The sequence below is a fragment of the Gobio gobio genome (assembly GCF_949357685.1).
Source record: "Gobio gobio genome assembly, chromosome: 7".
NCBI classification, from domain to species: domain Eukaryota; kingdom Metazoa; phylum Chordata; class Actinopteri; order Cypriniformes; family Gobionidae; genus Gobio; species Gobio gobio.
In genome coordinates, this window is record NC_137103.1 from 36,008,348 (window position 1) to 36,030,458 (window position 22,111).

At 41.3% G+C, this 22,111-nt stretch overlaps 1 protein-coding gene across 1 annotated transcript in view; it reads right to left on the reverse strand.

Moving 5' to 3' along the window:
• Nucleotides 1-1,240: 1,240 nt before the first annotated feature.
• The window catches only part of ramp1 (receptor activity modifying protein 1), a 37,844-nt gene continuing 16,973 nt past the window's right edge, over nucleotides 1,241-22,111 (reverse strand). Inside the window, exons 2-3 of the mRNA XM_079821451.1 lie at nucleotides 21,339-21,474; nucleotides 1,241-2,035 (exon numbers count right to left, since the gene is read on the reverse strand). Coding sequence (XP_079677577.1) covers nucleotides 1,780-2,035; nucleotides 21,339-21,474 — 392 coding nt within the window. The 3' untranslated portion in view covers nucleotides 1,241-1,779. The remainder of the gene's footprint in view (nucleotides 2,036-21,338; nucleotides 21,475-22,111) is intronic.

Here is a 22,111-nt window from a genome sequence, read left to right on the forward strand (position 1 = left end):
ACTAGACCCCTGAAGGTGTGCTGTGGTATCTGGCACCAAGATGTTAGCAGCAGATCCTTTAAGTTCTATAAGTTGTGAGGATCGGACTTGTTTGTTCAGCACATCCCACAGATGCTCGATTCGATTGAGTGACTGCTGAAAGAGGCCACAGCCACCAGAGAATACCGTCTCCATGAAAGGGTGTACATGGTCTGCAACATTGCTTAGGTAGGTGGTACGTGTCAAAGTAACATCCACATGGATGGCAGGACCCAAGGTTTCACAGCAGAACATTGCCCAAAACATCACACTGCCTCCGCCGGCTTGCCTTCTTCCCATAGTGCATCCTGGTGCCATGTGTCCCCCAGGTAAGCGACGCACACGCACCTGGCCATCCACGTGATGTAAAAGAAAACGTGATTCATCAGATCAGGCCATCTTCTTCCATTGCTCTGTGGTCCAGTTCTGATGCCCAGATGTCCATTGTTGGTCCTTTCGGCGAAGGAGATGGGTCAGCATGGGCACCCTGACTGGTCTGCGGCTATGCAGCCCCATAAGCAACAAACTGCGATGCACTGTGTATTCTGACACCTTTCTATCAGAACCAGCATTAACTTCTTGAGCAATTTGAGCTACAGTAGCTCGTCTGTTTGATTTGACCACACAGGCCAGGCTTCCCTCCCTACATGCATTAATGAGGCTTGGCCGCCCATGACCCTGTTGCCGGTTCTCCACTGTTCCTTCCTTTGACCACTTTTGATAGATACTGACCACTGCAGACCGGGAACACCCCACAAGAGCTGCAGTTTTGGAGATGCTCTGACCCAGTCGTCTAGCCATCACAATTTGGCCCTTGTCAAACTCGCTCATATCCTTATGCTTGCCCATTTTCCCTGCTTAACACAACTTTGAGGACAAAATGTTCACTTGCTGCCTAATACTGTATATCCCACCCACTACGGGTGCAGTGATGAAGAGATATTCAGTGTTATTCACTTCACATAATGTTAAGCCTGATGTATGTATATATGTTTTTATAAATACTTTTCAGTATTGAATGAAATCAATTTCTCAGAGCTACCCAAAATCTTGCATGATTTTGATGTAGCAATGCATTGTTGGATTGACTTGTCTTTAAGGGATACATGTGATGTTACATTTTTAGGTGTCTTACCAAAATATCTGATGAAGATATTCATTTTGGAGCATTTAAGTACAATAATCATTTTGATTCAATAATTTTTTTGGAGGAATCATTAATATAGTAAATGTTATTGGCATGATCATGGTTGTAGCCCTTTTTTATTTTTTAAATATTACAACAAAATATTAATCATGAATGTCATGCTACAAATGTCATAGTTTAGCACAAAGCACATCTATGAGTGTGAAATACATTAGGGTGTCACAAAGTGATTGAGTCCAGTGTTCACATAGGTTCGTCAGAGACATGGGAATAACAGTGTCCTTCCTTAAGTTTGGTGTTTATCCATCCAAGATGATACTTATCCATCATCATAATGACTTGCATCCATATTGGAGATCTGTTTTACTGACAAAATGCTGGCATGACAAAACATTTAGTTGAAAACTACTTGAATGAAATTGTGCAGAAAGTTTTTGTCCGTATAAATGACTTTTATGTTATCTGTTTGTAGATAACACAGTGACAGTGTTCACTATAAGCGTTTCGATATACAACCGCTTGATGAGAAACAAGTCTTTCTTAATGTTCGCAGTCTGTGAAATATCACCTTCTCTGTTGTTCAGTGTGGAGGTTCTTGGTTAGCTGTTGTAGACTTATACAATTCCCTCGCTGCGTTTACTCCTCCATACCACTAGAGCTGTCATGAGTAGCGTCACCAGAATGGGCACCACGATAAAAGGCCCCAAGATCCGATTGGGTGGATCGTGAAGCAGCCGTCCAGACAATGAACAGTCATGGAAGTAGTGCCTGTGCACCCGGATGAAAAACTCGTCCACCATTCGGTTTGGCCAGAAACAGTTCATCTTCAGAGCCACCAGGAACGTGCAGTTGGTCAGTTCTCCATAAGACCTTTAGGAGAGAAAACAGGAGGTTAATGTCGACTGTTTGCATAAGATAGTGTTGTGCATTTTTAAAGGCTTCAGGATGAAGAGAACTTTTTTTTTTTTATGTGAAGTGTGCCAATTTTTCCCTCTTTACCTGTAGGAGGCAGGAGACACGCAGAACCAACTATAGGGAAGCCACTCGTAGGTTTATTTCTCAGAGACTGTAAACGCTGTGGCACTTTCAAAACATTGCTCTTTTGGAGTGGTCCTACATACAATTTTTAGCTCATTGCAGCGGTCACTAGTGATAGGAGAAACTGATCTTTAGCAACTCCTAAAAAATGAAACAAATAGCTTAACAAAATGATTCACTGTTTTGAAGTGCTGGTCAAATAAACAAAAACAGGGCTTTCACTAACAGAGCTTAAATTAACATAGGATTAGGCCTTAGTTCAACTAGGACATTTAGCTTTTATAAATGTGCCTTAGAAAAACAACATTACTAGTTTGCTTCTTGAGACAAAACAATGGCACTGATATATTTTAAGCAATCTCATTGCAAGTTGCTTTCAGTTAAAACAGCTCAAACATGCAATTTAGTCTGAGACTAGGCTTAAGCCTTGTCAGTGAAACCAGGGGTAAGTGTCTTTAAAATATGTGTTAATTTGTAGGACTTGTTTTGTGTGGCTTGGCTAAAATAAAAATCCAATAAAAGAGTTAACGGCTATACTCAAAAAAAAAAACTATACTTTAAGCAATTCATCTTGATTTAACAATTATTTACAATTATTATCATTATAACTATGTTTTCATTTTGAAATAACATGTTTCAATCAAGTAACTCAATTAAACAAGACTTTAACTTCCCATCATGCTTTGCAAAGGGGCTGAATTTGGAGAGTAGATGTTTAAATAAAGTGCTATTTGATGCATTTTTAACAAGATGAAAAAATGGAGTGACTTTTTAATTCTTAATGTTTTATGTTGGTATTTAAAGGTTTTTGTTATGTTAGTGTTTTTGGAGGTTACCATTGTGGTGAAGTGTAGAGCATGTGCTTGGGGTGAGGACCTGCTAATAACAATTAAAGTTGTTTTAATAATAATAATAATAAAAAAAACTACTTTGGGTATGCCATGGATGTAACAAAACCGTCTTCTGGCTAGCCAATAAGACCTTGTAAAAGGTTTTGTAAAAGTTGTAAAAATAGCATTTCACTAAATAAAAATAGTAAATTAAAGTGGATTTCTTGGTTTGGTTTGTTTTTTATATTCATTTTAGAATAATTAAATTGAATAGTTTTGGACAAAATTAATCATTTGAACCTGATTTAACTAAAAGGCATTGAATTTAACTTATGTAAAAAAACTTAAGTTTACTGAAATAAACAATGTTAATTAAAAATGCGTGGAACCTGTTGACATAAAAAAATTAAGTAAATCCAACGTATCATTTACAGTTTTGAGGGGGCAGTTGTGGCCCAATGGTTAGAGAGTTGGATTTGTAACCTGAAGGTCACAGGTTCAATTCTCAATACTGGCAGAAAATGACTTGGGTGCCCTTGAGCATGGCAGTGGGCTCTGTCACTTAGGGTACACATGGAGATGCATTTAGCTGTATACGAAAAAAAATTTGTCCAGACGTATCTGGTGTTTTGGGAACCTGCAACCGCTATTTTCTTAAACCGGGTCCCAGAGTGGATAAATCTGAAAATGACTCGCAGAGGCGGACAGTAGTGAAGTATTTTTACTTTCCAAGTAATTTTACTGCAGTAAAAAGTTTGTCATTATGCTTTGGAATGTAGTGAAGTAAAAGTTTTCCAAAGAAAAACAGTGATAAAGTACATATACTTGAAAAATAAAATGACTTGGAAAGTAAAAATACTTCACTACTGTCCGCCTCTGATGACACCCTGGCATTTTCACGGTACAGCCAATCCGTATATTTTGTGCAACGTCGATGTCATCACCCCACATCTCGCGCATGTCTTCTCCTCTGTTTTTAGTTTTTTTTCCTCTGTGGCAAAATTACAGAGCCATACTGGGCTGGCATGAATACTACATCGTTTTGAGTCAGTTTTAGTGGTTTCGGGTGTACGCAGATATTTCTTGAGATGAGGAAGAAAAAAAAAATCGGATGGGGAAAGCTCTGGCTTCGTGTGGATGTGGCCTTAGTTACATGCATCCTGTCACAGTTTAAACTGCCCTTTCAATCATCTTGTCACAGTTACTTAAAATCCCCCACATTCAGTTTAATTTCATTTCACTGTTTTGGAGAGAAATGTAGTCACGGACCTTTCATGCGGAGACTCTCCTCATGTGTTTGCAATTTGAATATAGATCAGATTAAATATAATGTGGATTACATTGAATAACTAACTTTTCTTCAGGTTAGACACTGATTATTAAATCACTCCGACCCCTTTATCTAAACCTCTCTACTTAACCGTCAGACTCGCACATCCGTTGTGTTTGTAGTTTAACACTTTTGATCCGTGTTTGTAGTTCTAATCTAATCCTCGTCCAATTCTCAATGGGTCGTGGGCAATATTAGCCGTTAGAGTGTGCACAAATCTGCACCAACCGGGAAAAGTAGACCATCCAGGGATCTTTGGATATTAATTTCAACATTCTACGATTTGGGACACACCAATTCTAATTTTGAATACTCTTTAGGACACAATTCACTTTAAAATTAATATCAATTTAATATGTGCTGGAATATAAAAGCACTATCAATGAAATAATCTCATCAAAACCTGCAAGATCACAAGACTTTAAGAACCATGAAAAAAAAAAAAAAAAACATCACATTGTAGATTTCACATGTGCTAACTATTTGCATATGGTTCACATGAATCTCTCCGGTGCTGTTCCTATCATCCATAAAATGCATGTCTGCATATTTGTGTGTGAGAGTGTGTGAGATAAATGTATTTATTAAGCTGAAATAAGGATTCTCTCAGTGACCGTTAAGGATCCCTGATGGAATGACTTCACTCCATGATGGTAAAGGAGCTCAAGGAGAGACTTCTTCAGATGAGCTCTTAATAGGCCCCTATGTGAGTGTTAGACCCCAAACCCCCCTTCCTCCCCTCCCATACCCTGAGCCATCTATTTTTAAGCCCAGTCAGCCTAGCGTGGGATGCCTGGCATAACCAGCGCAGACTTTTAATCAAGAGTTCTCTTCCGGGCCTGTTTTAGGGGCTGGAGCAGACTGCACATCGCCTCCCCTCACATTTCACCCCGAGGGATAAAGATGGCTTGCAGGATGGCAGCTCAAACACTCAGGCAGTGCAAAAAGCACGTCTCATCTTCCCAAAGAGGCATGTGTGACACATATGGGTGTCTAGGTCACCCCTGTGTGCACAGCTGGGCTATGGAGGCTAAGGGTAGTTGGGTAAAGGAAATGGGAAATAATTAAAGAAGTCAGTCAAGAATGACTGGAACTACTGCAAAGAGGGGTTTAAAGGATTGACTTGGAAACTGAATTTAAAACACTGAGCTACACTACTTCAGCTGCACTGCATTATTAAATGCATGTCCATTTTTCTAGTTTTCCCTTTATTATTTCTTTTTATTGATTTTATAATTACGATATTGATTTTAAACTTGAATTTTATCTATTTCTTTCATAACTTTCATAATTATTATCTATAAAATGTGCTGTATAGGTTTACTTGAATTGTGTAATTATGTGCATATATATATATATATATATCTTCTTTTTTTCCCTCTATGTCAGTGTTTGAGTCTGTGTGCCTGGGTACCACTGACAAATGTTAAAACAAAACAAGAAATGATTTGTGGTAGACGTTCACTTATGGTGAGAGTGAGTCAACTTTACTGGAACTGAAATTCAGGAGAAGCTCCAGCTTTTTAAACCCCGTCTGTTAATGGACTGACCCTGAGCTCACACCGCTGATCGTCTCGGTCTGCCTGTGTATTTATAGCGTTCACATTAAAGACTAAAATAAACAAAGAACCATCCAACTGTAAGCCCACAATGGACAGTTAATAGTATGCTAATGCAAAGTAGCACTGTATTTGTTTTCCTCATTTCATTTTTAATGTTGTTTGCCAAGACAAGCATATATATTATTACTGCTTATTACATATTACTGCTCATACTTACAATTAGTGAGATATATATATATATATATATATATATATATATATATATATATATATATAATGTAATTATGAGCAAACCCCTAAACGTGTTAAACTTTGGCACATAACTGCTTTTGGCTTTAGTAGCTTTAATAAGCCCTACCATTGAGCATGAACATAATAATGCAGTTAAGACTATGTCAGTAACTGAAGACATTTTAATTTGCATCATTTTTTGATAGTCTTTGATAGATCTTCTAATGTTTACTTGAATAGTTCATACTGCTGTTAGTTATGTGAAAAAGTGTATCTTGGTTCTGTTTTTTTTTTTTGGTTTGTTCAATTGATGTAATGTTCCTTTTATTGATTTTATTACTGACTGTTTACTTGTCTTGAATAAAGGAGCTTGTTCAAAAGTACATTCATTGTTCCGGTGTTATCGGTATCGATAATTGTAAAAATTCACTGGTTTTGTTACAGTCTACTAAAATGTTGGTATTGTGACAGCTGAGGCACAACACATACATAATATTAGAATATACAGTGGTGCTTGAAAGTTTGTGAACCCCTTGCAGAATCTGTGAAAATGTGAATAATTTTAACAAAATAAGAGGAATTGTATAAAAATGCATGTTCTTTTTTTCCTGAATAAGATATTTTACATAAAAGATGTTTTCATATAGTCCACAAGACAAAAAAAACTTTTTGCATTTGAAGATCAAGGTCAATTGTACTTAATTTGTCTTCTGGGAAACATGTAAGTATTCTGCTGCTTCTGAAGGGCAGTACTAAATGAAAAAATATATATATTTAAACAAAATAAGAACATTTGGACATCCTGTTCACAAAAGCATGGCTCTTAAAATATACAGTCACTGCTAGAGAGGGTTCAAAATTTTTCTGAAGAACATTGGGCAGTTTAACTGCTCAGGACAAACAAGAGACTCAAGAACGCCCATCATTTTTTCATTTATGCATTTGGCAGACGCTTTTATCCCAAGCGACCTACTTTGCCTTGCACTTATTACAGGGACAATCCCCCTGGAGCAACATGGAGTAAAGTGCCTTGCTTAAGGACACGCTGGTGGCGACTACTGGGATTGAACCAGTAACCTTCTGCGTATCAGTTCAGTGGTTTAACCCACTAGACCACCATCTCATCACCATAAATCACCATCACAACACAAAAAACAGCCATGGATCATAACGACACACAGTATTAGGAATCCATTGTGGCCATTTTAATAGGCTACAGTGTGTGCAAAGGACAATAGGCCTCAACTGAAGCCACACAGTAGCACATTTGAAAAGGGCAAAAGATGGATCCATGTACAATAAAAATATAAATGGCACAGGCATTTCATAGGGCCCTAAAAAGGTCACCGCCATGAATGTGAGAGAATCAGAAATCTAATAATGTGATATCCTCTGCAGGTGGACTGCAGTGTATGTTATAATGCTGTGCACATAATGTTGTGCCATTCATCTCTACATCAATCACATTTTCTTTCATCTATAATTGTTTTAAACACTATGCCATTGTAAGTCTATAATAAATTCATTTCATTTGAAAGGCAGATTCTCTTACCGAAATGTCTAAGAAGCAAATACACATCAAACCAGGGTGAGATGCGCTCAACTATCTGAAAAATAATCTTCTGGTTTCTGCTCTGCTGAAGAGACAAATGAGTATTTCTGTGTTTATTTAACTACTTCATCCAACTGTACAGGGTGATGAAAAAGAAATGTCAAACGTATCATCACCAGCATGAACAGAAACAGCTGTGGCAATATTTAGCCTGTAGCATCAGTTTGAGAGGAAGTAATTTAGTGAAGGAGTTAAATTTGGATGTTTAATCATGAGGAACCCTGGGAGCTTCAATTTTGCCCTGTCAAAACCTATTATCATGCAATTAACAAGTGAATACAGATAAGATGAAGCTGTTCTGGTTAAGATCCTCTGACTGCAGATGTGAGACATCAGATGATGTCGTTGTATTAAGGCCATCATTTACTTTCATGCCGTTCCAAACCCGTATGACTTTCTTCTGCGGAATACAAAAGATGTTGAGGCGTAATGTCTTAAATTTAGGGCCGGTTCCTCACACAATACTATCTTCAGACAAACACAATGTCTACTTTTATGGCGCTACTCTTTTTTTTAATAATTAGACAAAATTACAGCTTAATTGACTGACTGATAAAACTTTATTAGGGGCAAAAAAATCGGTTGGATTTGATGGATTTTTGTAGTATCTTTTATATGACCTAGGACAAAAGGGAATTTGAAAAGAAAAATTAATGATGATGGTATGTAATAAAACATCTTTAATAAAATGGTCGGTCCTACTTTATATTAGGTGGCCTTAACTACTTTGTACTTGCATAAAAAAGTAAGTACAATGTACTCGCATAAAAAAGTAAGTACAATGTACTCAATGCTTTCATATTGTATTGCAAAACACTTTTGTTAGAGAAAAGTTAGGGAAGTGTGGTGGTATGGGCAAGTTTAAGGGTAGGGTTAGGTGTAAGGGAAGTGTCAACACTGTAATTATAAATGTAACTACAAAAAATAATTACAGATGTAATAACATGCAGGTATTTTTTTAAATTTAAGTACACAATAAGTGCATTGTATCAAATTATTAATTCAAATGTTAGTACATAGTAGTTAAGGCCACCTAATATAAAGTGGGTGCAAATTTTCTCATTCTTTTCAATTATGATTTACTGGGCATTATTTTATTATTAGTTTAATTAATCTTTGTATTTAAGAGGTAAGTCTTAGACAAATGTCTGTTTTTAGTTGTTTTGTACTTGGATAAACTAATATGATAATAATATTCCGCATTTTTATATAAAACTCAGCAAGTAGGTAACTGCTGGTGATTTTCTCCATTGGCCTTGTGATGGGAAAGTGTCCCTGCAGCTTTCAGTCTTGTAAGACAGCAGATTGAATTTCAAAATGGTTTAACACACTAAATATAACTTGTGTGACAGGACGGAGAGAGTCAGGGACAAACATCAACACACAGAGACCATGACTACAGCACACTGTCACTGCTCATGCTGTGGGACCTGAGGGTTTCCGGCCACAATAACCAGTCACAGAATAAAGAAAGATCGCAGCAATGGTTTCATGTTGCCATTTTCATGATCGATTATTGCTTTTACTCATGCTCATCTCTATTGGCACTGCACTATTCCTAAATGAAACCTCTTTGCAAAGCCTGGAGTATACATTGTGACAGATTCATGAAACAATTCAAATTTCAGCTCATACTGAAATATTACATCGCTAAAATCCATCCATCCATCCATCTTCTTCCGCTTATCCGGGGCCGGGTCGCGGGGGCAGCAGTCTAAGCAGAGATGCCCAGACTTCCCTCTCCCTAGACACTTCCTCTAGCTCTTCCGGGGGGACACCGAGGCGTTCCAAGGCCAGCCGGGAGACATAGTCCCTCCAGCGTGTCCTTGGTCTTCCCCGGGGCCTCCTCCCGGTTGGACATGCCCGAAACACCTTCCCGGGAAGGCGTTCAGGAGGCATCCGGAACAGATGCCCGAGCCACCTCAGCTATCCCCTCTCGATGTGGAGGAGCAGCGGCTCTACTCCGAGTTCCTCCCGAGTGACTGAGCTTCTCACCCTATCTCTAAGGGAGCGCCCAGCCACCCTGCGGAGAAAGCTCATTTCGGCCGCCTGTATCCGGGATCTTGTCCTTTCGGTCATGACCCAAAGCTCATGACCATAGGTGAGAGTAGGAACGTAGATTGACCGGTAAATCGAGAGCTTCGCCTTACGGCTTAGCTCTTTCTTCACCACGACAGACCGGTACATCGACCGCATTACTGCAGAAGCTGCACCGATCCGTCTGTCAATCTCCCGTTCCATCCTCCCCTCACTCGTGAACAAGACCCCTAGATACTTAAACTCCTCCACTTTGGGCAGGAACTCTCCACCAACCTGGAGTGGGCAAGCCACCCTTTTCCGACTGAGGACCATGGCCTCGGATTTGGAGGTGCTGATCCCCATCCCAGCCGCTTCACACTCGGCTGCAAACCGTCCCAATGCATGCTGAAGGTCCAGGTTAGAAGGGGCCAACACGACAACGTCATCCGCAAAGAGCAGAGACGAAACCGTGTGGTCCCCAAACCTGACACCCTCCGGCCCTTGGCTGCGCCTAGAAATTCTGTCCATAAAAATTATGAACAGAACCGGCGACAAAGGGCAGCCCTGCCGGAGTCCAACATGCACCGGGAACAAGTCTGACTTACTGCCGGCAATGCGGACCAAACTCCTGCTTCGGTCATACAGGGACCGGACAGCCCTCAGTAAAGGACCCCGGACCCCATATTCCCCCAGCACCCTCCACAGGACGCCGCGAGGGACACAGTCGAATGCCTTCTCCAAATCCACAAAACAAATGTGGACTGGTTGGGCAAACTCCCATGAACCCCCCAGCACCCTGTAGAGGGTATAGAGCTGGTCCAGTGTTCCGCGACCAGGACGAAAACCACACTGTTCCTCCTGAATCCGAGGTTCCACTATCGGCCGGATTCTCCTCTCCAGTACCCTGGCATAGACTTTCCCGGGGAGGCTGAGAAGTGTGATCCCCCTATAGTTGGAACACACCCTCCGGTCCCCCTTCTTAAAAAGAGGGACCACCACCCCGGTCTGCCATCCCAGAGGCACTGTCCCCGACCGCCACGCGATGCTGCAGAGGCGTGTCAGCCAAGACAGCCCCACAACATCCAGAGACTTGAGGTACTCAGGGCGGATCTCATCCACCCCCGGTGCCTTGCCACCGAGGAGTTTCTTGACCACCTCGGTGACTTCAGCCCGGGTGATGGACGAGTCCTCCTCTGAGCCCCCAGCCTCTGCTTCCTCAATGGAAGACGTGACGGCGGGATTGAGGAGATCCTCGAAGTATTCCTTCCACCGTCCGACAACATCCCCAGTCGAGGTCAACAGCCGCCCATCGCCACTGTAAACAGCGTTGGTAGGGCACTGCTTCCCCCTCCTGAGGCGCCGGACGGTTTGCCAGAATCTCTTCGAGGCCAGCCGATAGTCTTTTTCCATGGCCTCACCGAACTCCTCCCAGGCCCGAGTTTTTGCCTCCACGACCACCCGGGCTGCAGTCCGTTTAGCCTGTCGGTACCTGTCAGCTGCCTCAGGAGTCCCACAAGCCAGCCAGGCCCGATAGGACTCCTTCTTCAGCTTGACGGCATCCCTTACTTCCGGTGTCCACCACCGGGTTCGGGGATTGCCGCCTCAACAGGCACCGGAGACCTTGCGTCCACAGCTCCGAGCAGCCGCTTTGACAATGGAGGTGGAGAACATGGTCCACTCGGACTCAATATCTCCAGCCTCCCTCGGGATCCGGTCGAAGCTCTGCCGGAGGCAGGAGTTGAAGATCTCTCTGACAGGAGACTCGGCCAAACGTTCCCAGCAGACCCTCACAGTACGTTTGGGTCTACCGAGTCTATCCAGCTTCCTCCCCCGCCATCGGATCCAACTCACCACCAGGTGGTGATCAGTTGACAGCTCCGCCCCTCTCTTCACCCGAGTGTCCAAGACATACGGCCGCAGATCAGATGAAACGACCACAAAGTCGATCATTGACCTACGACCTAGGGTGTCCTGGTGCCATGTGCACTGATGGACACCCTTATGCTTGAACATGGTGTTCGTTATGGACAAACTGTAACTAGCACAGAAGTCCAATAACTGAACACCACTCGGGTTCAGATCAGGGGGGCCGTTCCTCCCAATCACGCCCCTCCAGGTTTCACTGTCATTGCCCACGTGGGCGTTGAAGTCCCCCAGTAGAACGACGGAGTCCCCAGTCGGAGCACTCTCCAGCACCCCTCCCAGAGACCCCAAGAAGGTCGGGTACTCTGCACTGCCGTTCGGCCCGTAGGCACACACAACAGTGAGAGACCTATCCCCGAGCCGAAGCCGCAGGGAAACGACCCTCTCGTTCACCAGGGTAAACTCCAACACATGGCAGCAGAGCTGGGGGGCTATAAGCAAACCCACACCAGCCCGCCGCCTCTCACCATGGGCAACTCCAGAGTGGTAAAGAGTCCATCCCCTCTCGAGGAGTGTGGTTCCAGAGCCCAAGCCATGCGTGGAGGTGATTCCGACTATCTCTAGTCGGAACCTCTCAACCTCACGCACAAGCTCAGGCTCTTTCCCCGCCAGCGAGGTGACATTCCATGTCCCAAGAGCCAGTTTCCGTGTCCAGGGATCGGGTCGTCTAGGCCCCCGCCTTCGACTGCTGCCCGATTCGCTTTGCACCGGCCCCTTACGGTCCCTCCCGTGAGTGGTGGGCCCACGGGAAGGTGTCCCCACGTCGCTCCTTCGGGCTGAGCCCGGCCGGACCCCGTGGGGGAAGGCCCGGCCACCAGGCGCTCGCATACGAGCCCCAACCCCAGGCCTGGCTCCAGGGTGGGGCCCCGGCTGCGCCATACCGGGCGACGTCACGGTCCTCCTTCTTTTTGTCATCATAAGGGGTTTTTGAACTGCTCTTAGTCTGACCCGTCACCTAGGACCTGTTTGCCTTGGGAGACCCTACCAGGGGCATATAGCCCCGGACAACATAGCTCCTAGGGTCATTCGGGTACTCAAACCCCTCCACCACGTTAAGGTGGCAGTCCATGGAGGAATCACTCTTTTAACGCTAAAATAATTTTTCTTAATCAGTATTTTGTCTTGTTTGGCAAAAAATTAAACGAGGGGGGAAAAGTAAGTAGTTTACTTATTGTAAATAAAAAAATAACTACTTTTCAGTATGTCATGCCATTTTGCGGTTTATTTATTTGTGTTGAAAAACAATATAATTATTATTTATTTATTTTATTTTATTATATTTTAGCATTCAAAGCATAATATTCAAGATTAATAATATTCGTCCATCATTTTAGTTTTGGGATCTCTATAGAAACAGCTTATTCAATTGAGGACTGTTTGTAGCAGAACGCATAACAACAGTGATCCGTGATCATATACTCGATTATCCAGAAACGTCCTTTAAAACATTTCGAGCATGTGTCTCTGCAACAGTTGCCGAATCAGTTGATCTCTGTCCCCTGGATGCTGAAGGTGATGAGAATTGTTGAAACATACTATAAAGTGTCACTCTCTCTCAAAGTCATTAACTGTCATCAAGGCTGACAGGGGGGTTAAATGCTTTCAAGTGTGGTCACATTCCACAGAGCTAATAAAAACTAGCCCACAAACACCTGGACTGTAATGTGAATGATGCATGCCCGGGGGACATATGGACATCAGGATCAGAACCTAAACTCTGTGACTGCATGGGGAGCAGAAGGATTTTAAGGGGGCATCTTCCCCTATTTTATATTGTATACAGTTGGGTAACACATTTGTTAAATTTACTACATCTCTATGGCAATATAAAGCTATATAGTGACATTTCTCTATGTAATTCATAACTTCCAAGCACAGACACTGCAGGAAGTTTTGTCACTTCGTATCACTGCATTCAGATCCTACATTTTAACTCCAGGACTTTCTGTGAACCAGCAACTCTAGATTTCAGTATTCCCTTGCCATCACCAAAACTGTCACTCTGCTTTCTCTTCTCTCCTTTAGTTTCTCACACTTTTTAAGTGATCACATGATCCGCCTGTCCTCATGCAGTCTCATCAGGGACAGGACAACAGGTCACAGAGGGCCCAAAGAGTCAGAACTGCCAAACACCAGATGGTGTACACAGAAATGACGGGTACAATAAGTCAAGACACCTGAGCTCGAGTTACAGGATCTCTGACGTATTACGTGCTTGAAAAGTATCACATCCATCATGGAATAGATTTCTGGAGAGGCCAAAGGGGAATAGCCTCTAATATTTTCTGCCATATACTCTGGCCGCTCTCATGACCTGAAAACATTGCCATTACGTGTCTGGATTAATAACAACTTCAGCCACTAGAAGTCTCGGAAAGTGTGTCTCTTAGTTTTTAATTAGACCATTCATTTGTTAAATTAAACCCAGTATAATTTTAAAAGAGCAGAATATCAACAAAGAACATTTATTAGCAGACTTTTTTAAACATGAATTAGGTCTGAAATTTTGTTCCCAGTTTGACTAATCCAGATAACACACATCAAAACCTCAATAAAATGGCCATGAATTGTGAAGCCTAAATTAAATCTGATTACATACACCAGGCAAAATTGTAAAGAGTCAGACCAAAGATGTGTTGGTCAAATTTTAGCTTAAATAATGCATTTTAGCTGTCATGGAACCATTAGCAGAATCAAGCCCATAATGAAGCACATAAAGGCATGCCTTTCTTTGCTAACTAGATACTGACAGTGATGAAAATCACCAAACCAGTTACTAAGGTTTTCATGCAGTTATTTATCTGTTGTTAGTAATGGCACAAAAATAAATTAAGATTAGTGCTGGCCATTTATCAACTTTAAGTTTTAGAGTTGTTGTAACTGCCAAATCTCATTCGACATACACATATTCAAACATGATGCCTCAAGACTCTCTCTCTCTCTCTCTCTACCTCTCTCTTTACCCCTCTACAATTATGCTGTATGGATAAAAAAAATGTCTGCAAAACATTTTTAATGCTCCAAAGAAAAAAGAAAATTAGGTTCGGAACAACTTGGGGAACCTATTCCATTAAAATAATGCCCTGCAATAAATAACCCGAAACCACAATAGGATCTTCAGAGGTGTAGTTTGTCAATGTAGTTTGCACTTTATTAAACCTATTGGGATCTGTTTTGTGCTTGTTAAATCAGTAGCAAAACACTTCACACTGAGGTTTTCACATCTGTTCCTTAATCTAATTTCTTCAGATAAGCTAAAATTGTAGTAGACAAACACCTGCCTATAATCCCAGCTCTGCATTGTTAATTTGTATATGTTTTACGAGTTTATTTTGCCTCCAGACTGTACTTTAAGAGGAGTTTAATGAGCATATACCGGCACACACAGGAATGACCCTTGGCAGGGCAAAAGGCAAGGGTATATCTGTAGATTGTTGGTTCTCGCAAAAGCAGTTTAATGCTTCATTGCCCAGGTGAGACAATTTGCTGAATTCCAACAGTGCTTGCCGCCTCTGATCGCTTGTGTATAACCTTAATTACCTGCAGTTGACTGCCCTCAGTGCTCGATAAGTCTTACCTCACCACTTCTGAGGCTCATTGGAGACCACACGCCGTTCTACAGTGTTGCTCAGCCCTCATCTCAGACCTGTGACTGTCTCTAGACGGTGCTTTGTGCATAATTGAGCAATGGAGTTAGACGACCTCATGGAGGGAGCCGAAGGGCCATACATACTTTAATGAGCGTTGTTTCACAGGTGAGTGGGGCACTTGAACCTGCTCCCAGATCTGAGAACACCATGAAATCCCCTGAGCTATGAAAGAGCAACCATTGAGCTATAACACTCTTCTCTAGAAGGCTGACAGCCTGGAATCAAACTTCAGGGCTCGACATTAAGCCTGTTCACATGCTTGTCCTTCAGACAAGTATATTTGTCATTCACTTGTCCGAGGAAAAAATTAGCTTGTCCGGAATTTTTTTTTTTTTTCTGTAAATATAATCTATTCTGAAGCAGAGTTTGATCAGCTTTTACATATTTAAATATGCATATTTGTGATATTTTTACCTTTTTATAAAGGGCATTTTTCCATAATCTTTTTAAATATAGGTTATGCTTCAGCTTTCATTTTATATTTTAAAATTTGATCAATCAATTAAATTAGAATAAGACACTATAGGCTGTTACTAATTAAATAAAATTTTTTACACTGAAAAATGACAACTGCATTAAATAATGTTATGAGATTATTTTAAATATTTTTGAATATACAAATATGAAATGTTGGAAAGATGAAACTAAACCACCTGTAGTTGGCAGCAGGTGACCGTCTTAATGAGTGAATCATTGAGTCGATTCGTTCAAACGGCTGATTCATTCAAGAATTAGGCGGTCGTTTACGAATAGGTTATTGAATCTTTGATTCAACCGATACATTGAAAACGCTGAATCGTTCAGTAACACGCTGTTGCTTTGAGATGCGTTACGTTTCTGTTGTAATCTTTCTTTGGAACTATTTTCGCTGCTGAAATAGAACAAAAACAGTCCATATTGCATCTAAAATGTAAGTGACTTAATGTTAATTAATTGTTTATGGAACTGGCGTATGAAATCAGTGTCATTTTCAGTCGTGATGGTATTCAGGAAAACAACACTCTTGTTTGTGTGATGTTCCTTAACTGTATCATATGTTATAAATATAAAAACGGCACAATTTTTAACCGTGTATGTTAACGGAGTTTCTTTGTACGAGCGGCGCTCATATGTTTTCGATTTTCTCCTCGAGAGGCTGCGCGAGCCTCAACAGCACAACCTTGTTAACGTCAGTTCGTTTTATATTATTGTCCACTATCGATCTCCACTTACACTAACTGAATGCTGAATCATTATTGCACTTTGGTGATTCCCTAGTTATTTTTTGTTTTGACGTTTTAACCAGGATACTTGTCCGTCGGGCAAGTAAAATTATTTTTCACTTGCCCCTTCAAAAAATCCACTTGTCCCGGACAAGCGTTAATGTCGAGCCCTGAACTTGATGGTAAAGAAAAGTAATGCATTGAATCATGGAGTAATATTGTGCACTTTCTGACCTACCATGACAGATTTATGGCCTGAATTTTCTATTGATTTAAAGACCATTGCGTGGCATCAATCATTTTTGATGTACTCTCTGTATTAAATAAAGCCGGCTAACCTAAGACTGTTCTTATTATTGAGGTTTAACCACATATAAATCCTTGAAACAGACAGAAAAATATTGTTATCCAGGATGTCGAATGAAATACCAAAGATCGAGGTCATGACAAACCATTATACACAGTTAGCAGAATCTATGACTCACTGTCTAAGGGAATCACTCAAACTGCTTTTATAGTCGTATATGAATAATCATTTTATGTCATAAATAATGGCTCAGTATAACTATACCCGCAGGAATCAGTCCTCCTCCTCAACACAATCCGTTTTTGTTTGCAACCTTTGGGCAACATTCTGAGATTTTGATCTGAATAACAAATGCACCAAAGGTTTTGTTAAAGAACACCAAGAACATTCTGCTATGACAATCCCTCCACTTCTGAGTGGAGCAAAATTCTGGGTTACTTTGAGGCACTTACAGTGGAAGTTAATGAGGTAAATCCATAAGTTGAAATATTCAATAGACAAACAATATACACTATATTGCCAAAAGTTTTGGGACACCTGCCTTCACGTACACATCAGGGCCGTAACCACCATAGACATTGAGACAAGTCCTCCTCAATAATTAGAAATGGCCAAATTGTCCCCCCCAATATTTGAAATTATTGCACCGCTCTGCTTCACTTCATTATGTTGTATGTCTGTATGTTGTTGTTAGGATGACAAAAAGGTTTAAAAGTTACATTTTAGTCTGGTCTGCCTCATGTCTAACAGCGCTCGTCAATGTCAAAATGATTGAGATGGCCAATCAAAGTAGGCGGGGTTTACGTTCTCTTGTTGTCTTCACACACAGTAGAGCGTGTCAATCTATCGCTTATGCCGTTGCGGAGAGAGACTCTATTCTTTCCGGTGAAACCACAAAACAAACTGCACACAAACGTGTCCCTGCTCTTAATATACAATCATTGATGAACACCTTTGATTTTAATGAAGAAGAAAAAAAAAATATGTGAGTGGATTAGAACCCGAAAACTTTGACACGGTTTACAAACATTCTGCCACCAGACCACTAGGGAATTCAAATGTTAACAGCAGATCTATGTATTTATTCACTAATGCAAAGAATCTTGGGACTAATAATATATTTGACGCAAATTAATGCAAATATTGTACAAATTGTAAAATTGGCCCACCATTTGTAGCTATAGCCGACGCTTTGCTTTGCATTGCACTTGGTGATGTAAGGCTTGGATGCAGCTGCTTGGCCATGGAAATCCATTCCATGAAGCTCTCTAAGCACTGTTCTTTAGCTAATCTGAAGGCCACACAAAGTTTGGAGGTCTGTAGCCATTGACTCTGGAGAAAGTTGTCGACTTCTGCGCATTGTGCGCCTCAGCATGCGCTGACCCTGCTCTGTGATTTTATGTGGCCTACCATTTCGTGGCTGAGTTGATGTTCCCAATTGCTTCCACTTTGTTATAACACCACTAACAGTTGACCGTGGAATATTTAGTAGTGAGGAAATTTCACGAATGGACTTATTGCACAGGTGGCAACCTACCACGCTTGAATTCACTGAGATCCTGAGAGCGACCCATTCTTTCACAAATGTTTGTAGAAGCAGTCTGCATGTCTAGGTGCTTGATTTTATACACCTGTGGCCATGGAAGGGATTGGAACACCTGAATTCAATGATTTGGAGGGATATGTCCAATACTTTTGGCAATATAGTGTGTGGTAAGACTTTCTGTTTAAAGTTACATTTAAATTTACAACTACATCGCCATGACACTGAAATAGCATAAATTCAAAACATTTTTCCAGGCATTTTAAGGTTTTAAAGCGGTACACCTCAAATAGTACAAAAATATTAAGCGAAAAATGAATGTCCTTTTATAAAATGATAAGCTTCAAAATTAATCATTTAAATTATTCAGTAAACGGCCCCATTCACTTCCATTATAAATGGTAAGTCATGTAAATGTCATCATTTAATCACCCTCATGTTGTTCCAAACAAAGAAGTTTGACTTTCTTTCTTCTGCAGAAAACAAGATGATATTTGGAAGAATACTGGTAACCGAACAAATTTGGTCACCATTGACTTCCATTGCATGGACAATTTTTTTTTTTAAATATCTTCTTTTGTGCTCCACAGAATAAAGAAAGTCATACAGCCATGACATCAGTGCATGATGGTTAAGTTTACATTTTTGGGTGGACTATCCTTTTAATTCCAATAATTTCTAGTACCGTAAAACACAGTCAGCATTTTGCACATTGGCATGAGCTACAGTTTATACGAGGTAGGTCGCAAGGGACAAACAGTGTATGAAGTGTTGATGACAGGGACTGGCAGACCTTGCTGGCCCGATCCGACAGCCTGGACATCCAGTGTCACTTTTCTCGACTAGAACGCAACGGCTTTAGTCTAATGTCAGAGAGGGAGTTTTTTAGGGTCAGTTGTCAAAATCACAAAAGTAAAGCCAAGACAGTTCTTCTGGTTAGGTTCTTCAATATCATGTTTTCTGGGGCACCACAAATAACCTCCTCCATTATGTCACAGAGACAGCTGTGCATATGGAGGCATTCCCAGGAACGGTGTACGCCTGGAGCTGTGCCACATGGCACACTAAATCCCTCTGAGGTATGTGATAATATGGGAACCCCTGTCGTCTCTCTTACTGAGAAAACTCTGCTCTTCACTGACCTTGTCATGAAGTGTTCAAATAAACATGCAGGCGTGTCAGCGGCAAGGTAGGGTTGCTCTGAGCAAAATTTGTTAAAAAGAGTGCTGAACCAAACTGTGTGCAATGTGAAACGTGTAGGGGAAGTTTGGGGTCAGTAAGATCATTTAAATGTTTTTGAAAGTAGTCTCTTATAATAATAATAATAATAATTTGTTACATTTACAGTATATAGCGTTTTTCTAGGCACTCAAAGCGCTTTACATATAGAAGGGGGGAATCTCCTCAACCACCACCAATGTGCAGCATCCACCTGGATGATGCGACGGCAGCCATATTGCGCCAGAACGCCCACCACACACCAGAGAGGGGATGGCGTGATGAAGCCAATCAGTATATGGGGATGATTAGGAGGCCATGATGGACAGAGGCCAATGGGCAAATTTGGCCAGGATGCCGGGGTTACACCCCTACTCTTTTTCCAAAGGACATCCTGGGATTTTTAGTGACCACAGATAGTCAGGACCTCGGTTTAACGTCTCATCCGAAGGACGGGATGCTTACCAAGGCTTCATTTCTACTGATAAAATACAGTAATACCAACCTAATCCCTAATCTCACAGCAATTCGTACGTATTTTACGAGGTGGCTAATTCGTACAAATTTGTACAACCTCACTTGTACAAACAATATTTGAAGAGTTGGTCAATTCGTATGATTTCTACCACAAATGACTTACCCCTAAAACCGACCCATCACTGCAGTATAGACAAATCGTATGAATTCATACAAATGAGGTCGTAAGAATTCGTACGAGTTAGCCCCCTCGTGCAAATACGTACGAATTGGTCGTGAGATAGCGATCATTTCTGAAGAGCGTTTTCGAAGCGTAAAGTCGGCCGTTGCCATCTTGGCAGCGCGTCACTCCCGGATAACAAAAAAAAATGACTGCGCATAATGACTTTATAAACTGTTTTTGAAGCTCCTTGTTAAATGTACACACGCTTCTTTGACATCTTTGTGTCTGACATGATCTCCTCCGTGCTCTCTAATATTCTGCCTTCACTAACCACAAGTTAATCGATAACAAATTGTGATTGGATGGTAATTTTGTTCTCCAAGATATACTATATGACGAGACTGGCTACCTTTGATTAGGCTATTCTCTTGTGACAGAAGACTGTATCTCGATATTATATGATCACCTAGCAAAGAAAATGTAGAAAAGAAGAAATACGGGACAAAACTAAATTTTCTCATAATAAGGTGGGACACTAAAAAGTAGAGCTGAAATACGGGACTGTACTGGGAAAAATGGGACGTCTGGTCATCCTGTAACAGGAAAATGCAAATATTGACATATTCTGCACTGTGGCTCTAATATCACTACCACTTTATTCAGATTCTTCTCCCACAACACAGGAAAGAAAATGTCAATAAACAGTTGGACTTAGAAAAAGAAGAAAATTATGCTGGGGTCAGTCATGATTAGAGAGTCAGACTGGTAACCAAAGGTTGCAGGTTTGAAATGACTGAGGTGCCCTAAAGCAAGCCAATCGCTCCCCGGGCTCCACAGCAAAAATGTCTGCCCACTGTTTCGGGTGTGTGTGTTCACAGTTTGTGTGTTCACTACTCACTACTCCTAATGTGTGTGCACTAACTTGGATGGGTTAAATGCAGGTGACAAATTCTGAGTATGGGTTACCATACTTGGCCTTCACATGCCATAAACACTATGTCAGCTAATAAGAATCAAGAATTTACCGATAATATATTAAATCCTACAACTGGCATGTTTATCACTTACTCAACAGTGTCCTCCCAGCTGCACCACTGCCGCTGATCTAGAACCTCCATGTCCAGCTTGAATTTGGCCAGGCAGAACTCCTCAATGGCATTTCCATAGTGACTGCTGCATGCCATCGTTAGCACAGGCAGGTTCACTGCAAGAGAAAAAGAACTGAGGGTGAAAAAACATCTTAATTATTCTTTTATACCCCACAGATCACTGTGTGTGAAAAATTCTTACATAAATAGTCAGTTTAAATCTAGACACATATCTTTACTATGGCATACACATAGAACATTGTCAATTTATATTATTCAAATCAGTTAAATGATTGTTTTAGGCTGCATTAACTAGGTCAGCCGGAACTGGGAACACTTCCCATAACACCTGATCTACTTGTTAATGTTAACGCTAATGTTAGTCAGCCGGATCCGGGCCGTATCCAGATCAGATGGTGGACCTGTGCTAGACACGACCAATGCATCCCTGAAGTGTCGGCAGAGACCGTGTCAACTAGACTCTCCCCTGTGAAGGCCTCATCGACACGACATCCTCAACAAACCCGTCTCCGGCGTGATGACTCCGATCTTCAATCAGATGGAACTAGACAAATATACTGAATATTCCGGTCTAATATGACTTCTGACCTGTAATGTTGCCTGAATCATAATCATACACTGTTTGTCCAATTGTCCATTGGCCAGAGGAGAAATGGCACACCGACTGAGCCTGGTTTCTCCCAAGGTTTTTTCTTCATTAGGTCACCTGATGGAGTTTTGGTTCCTTGCCTC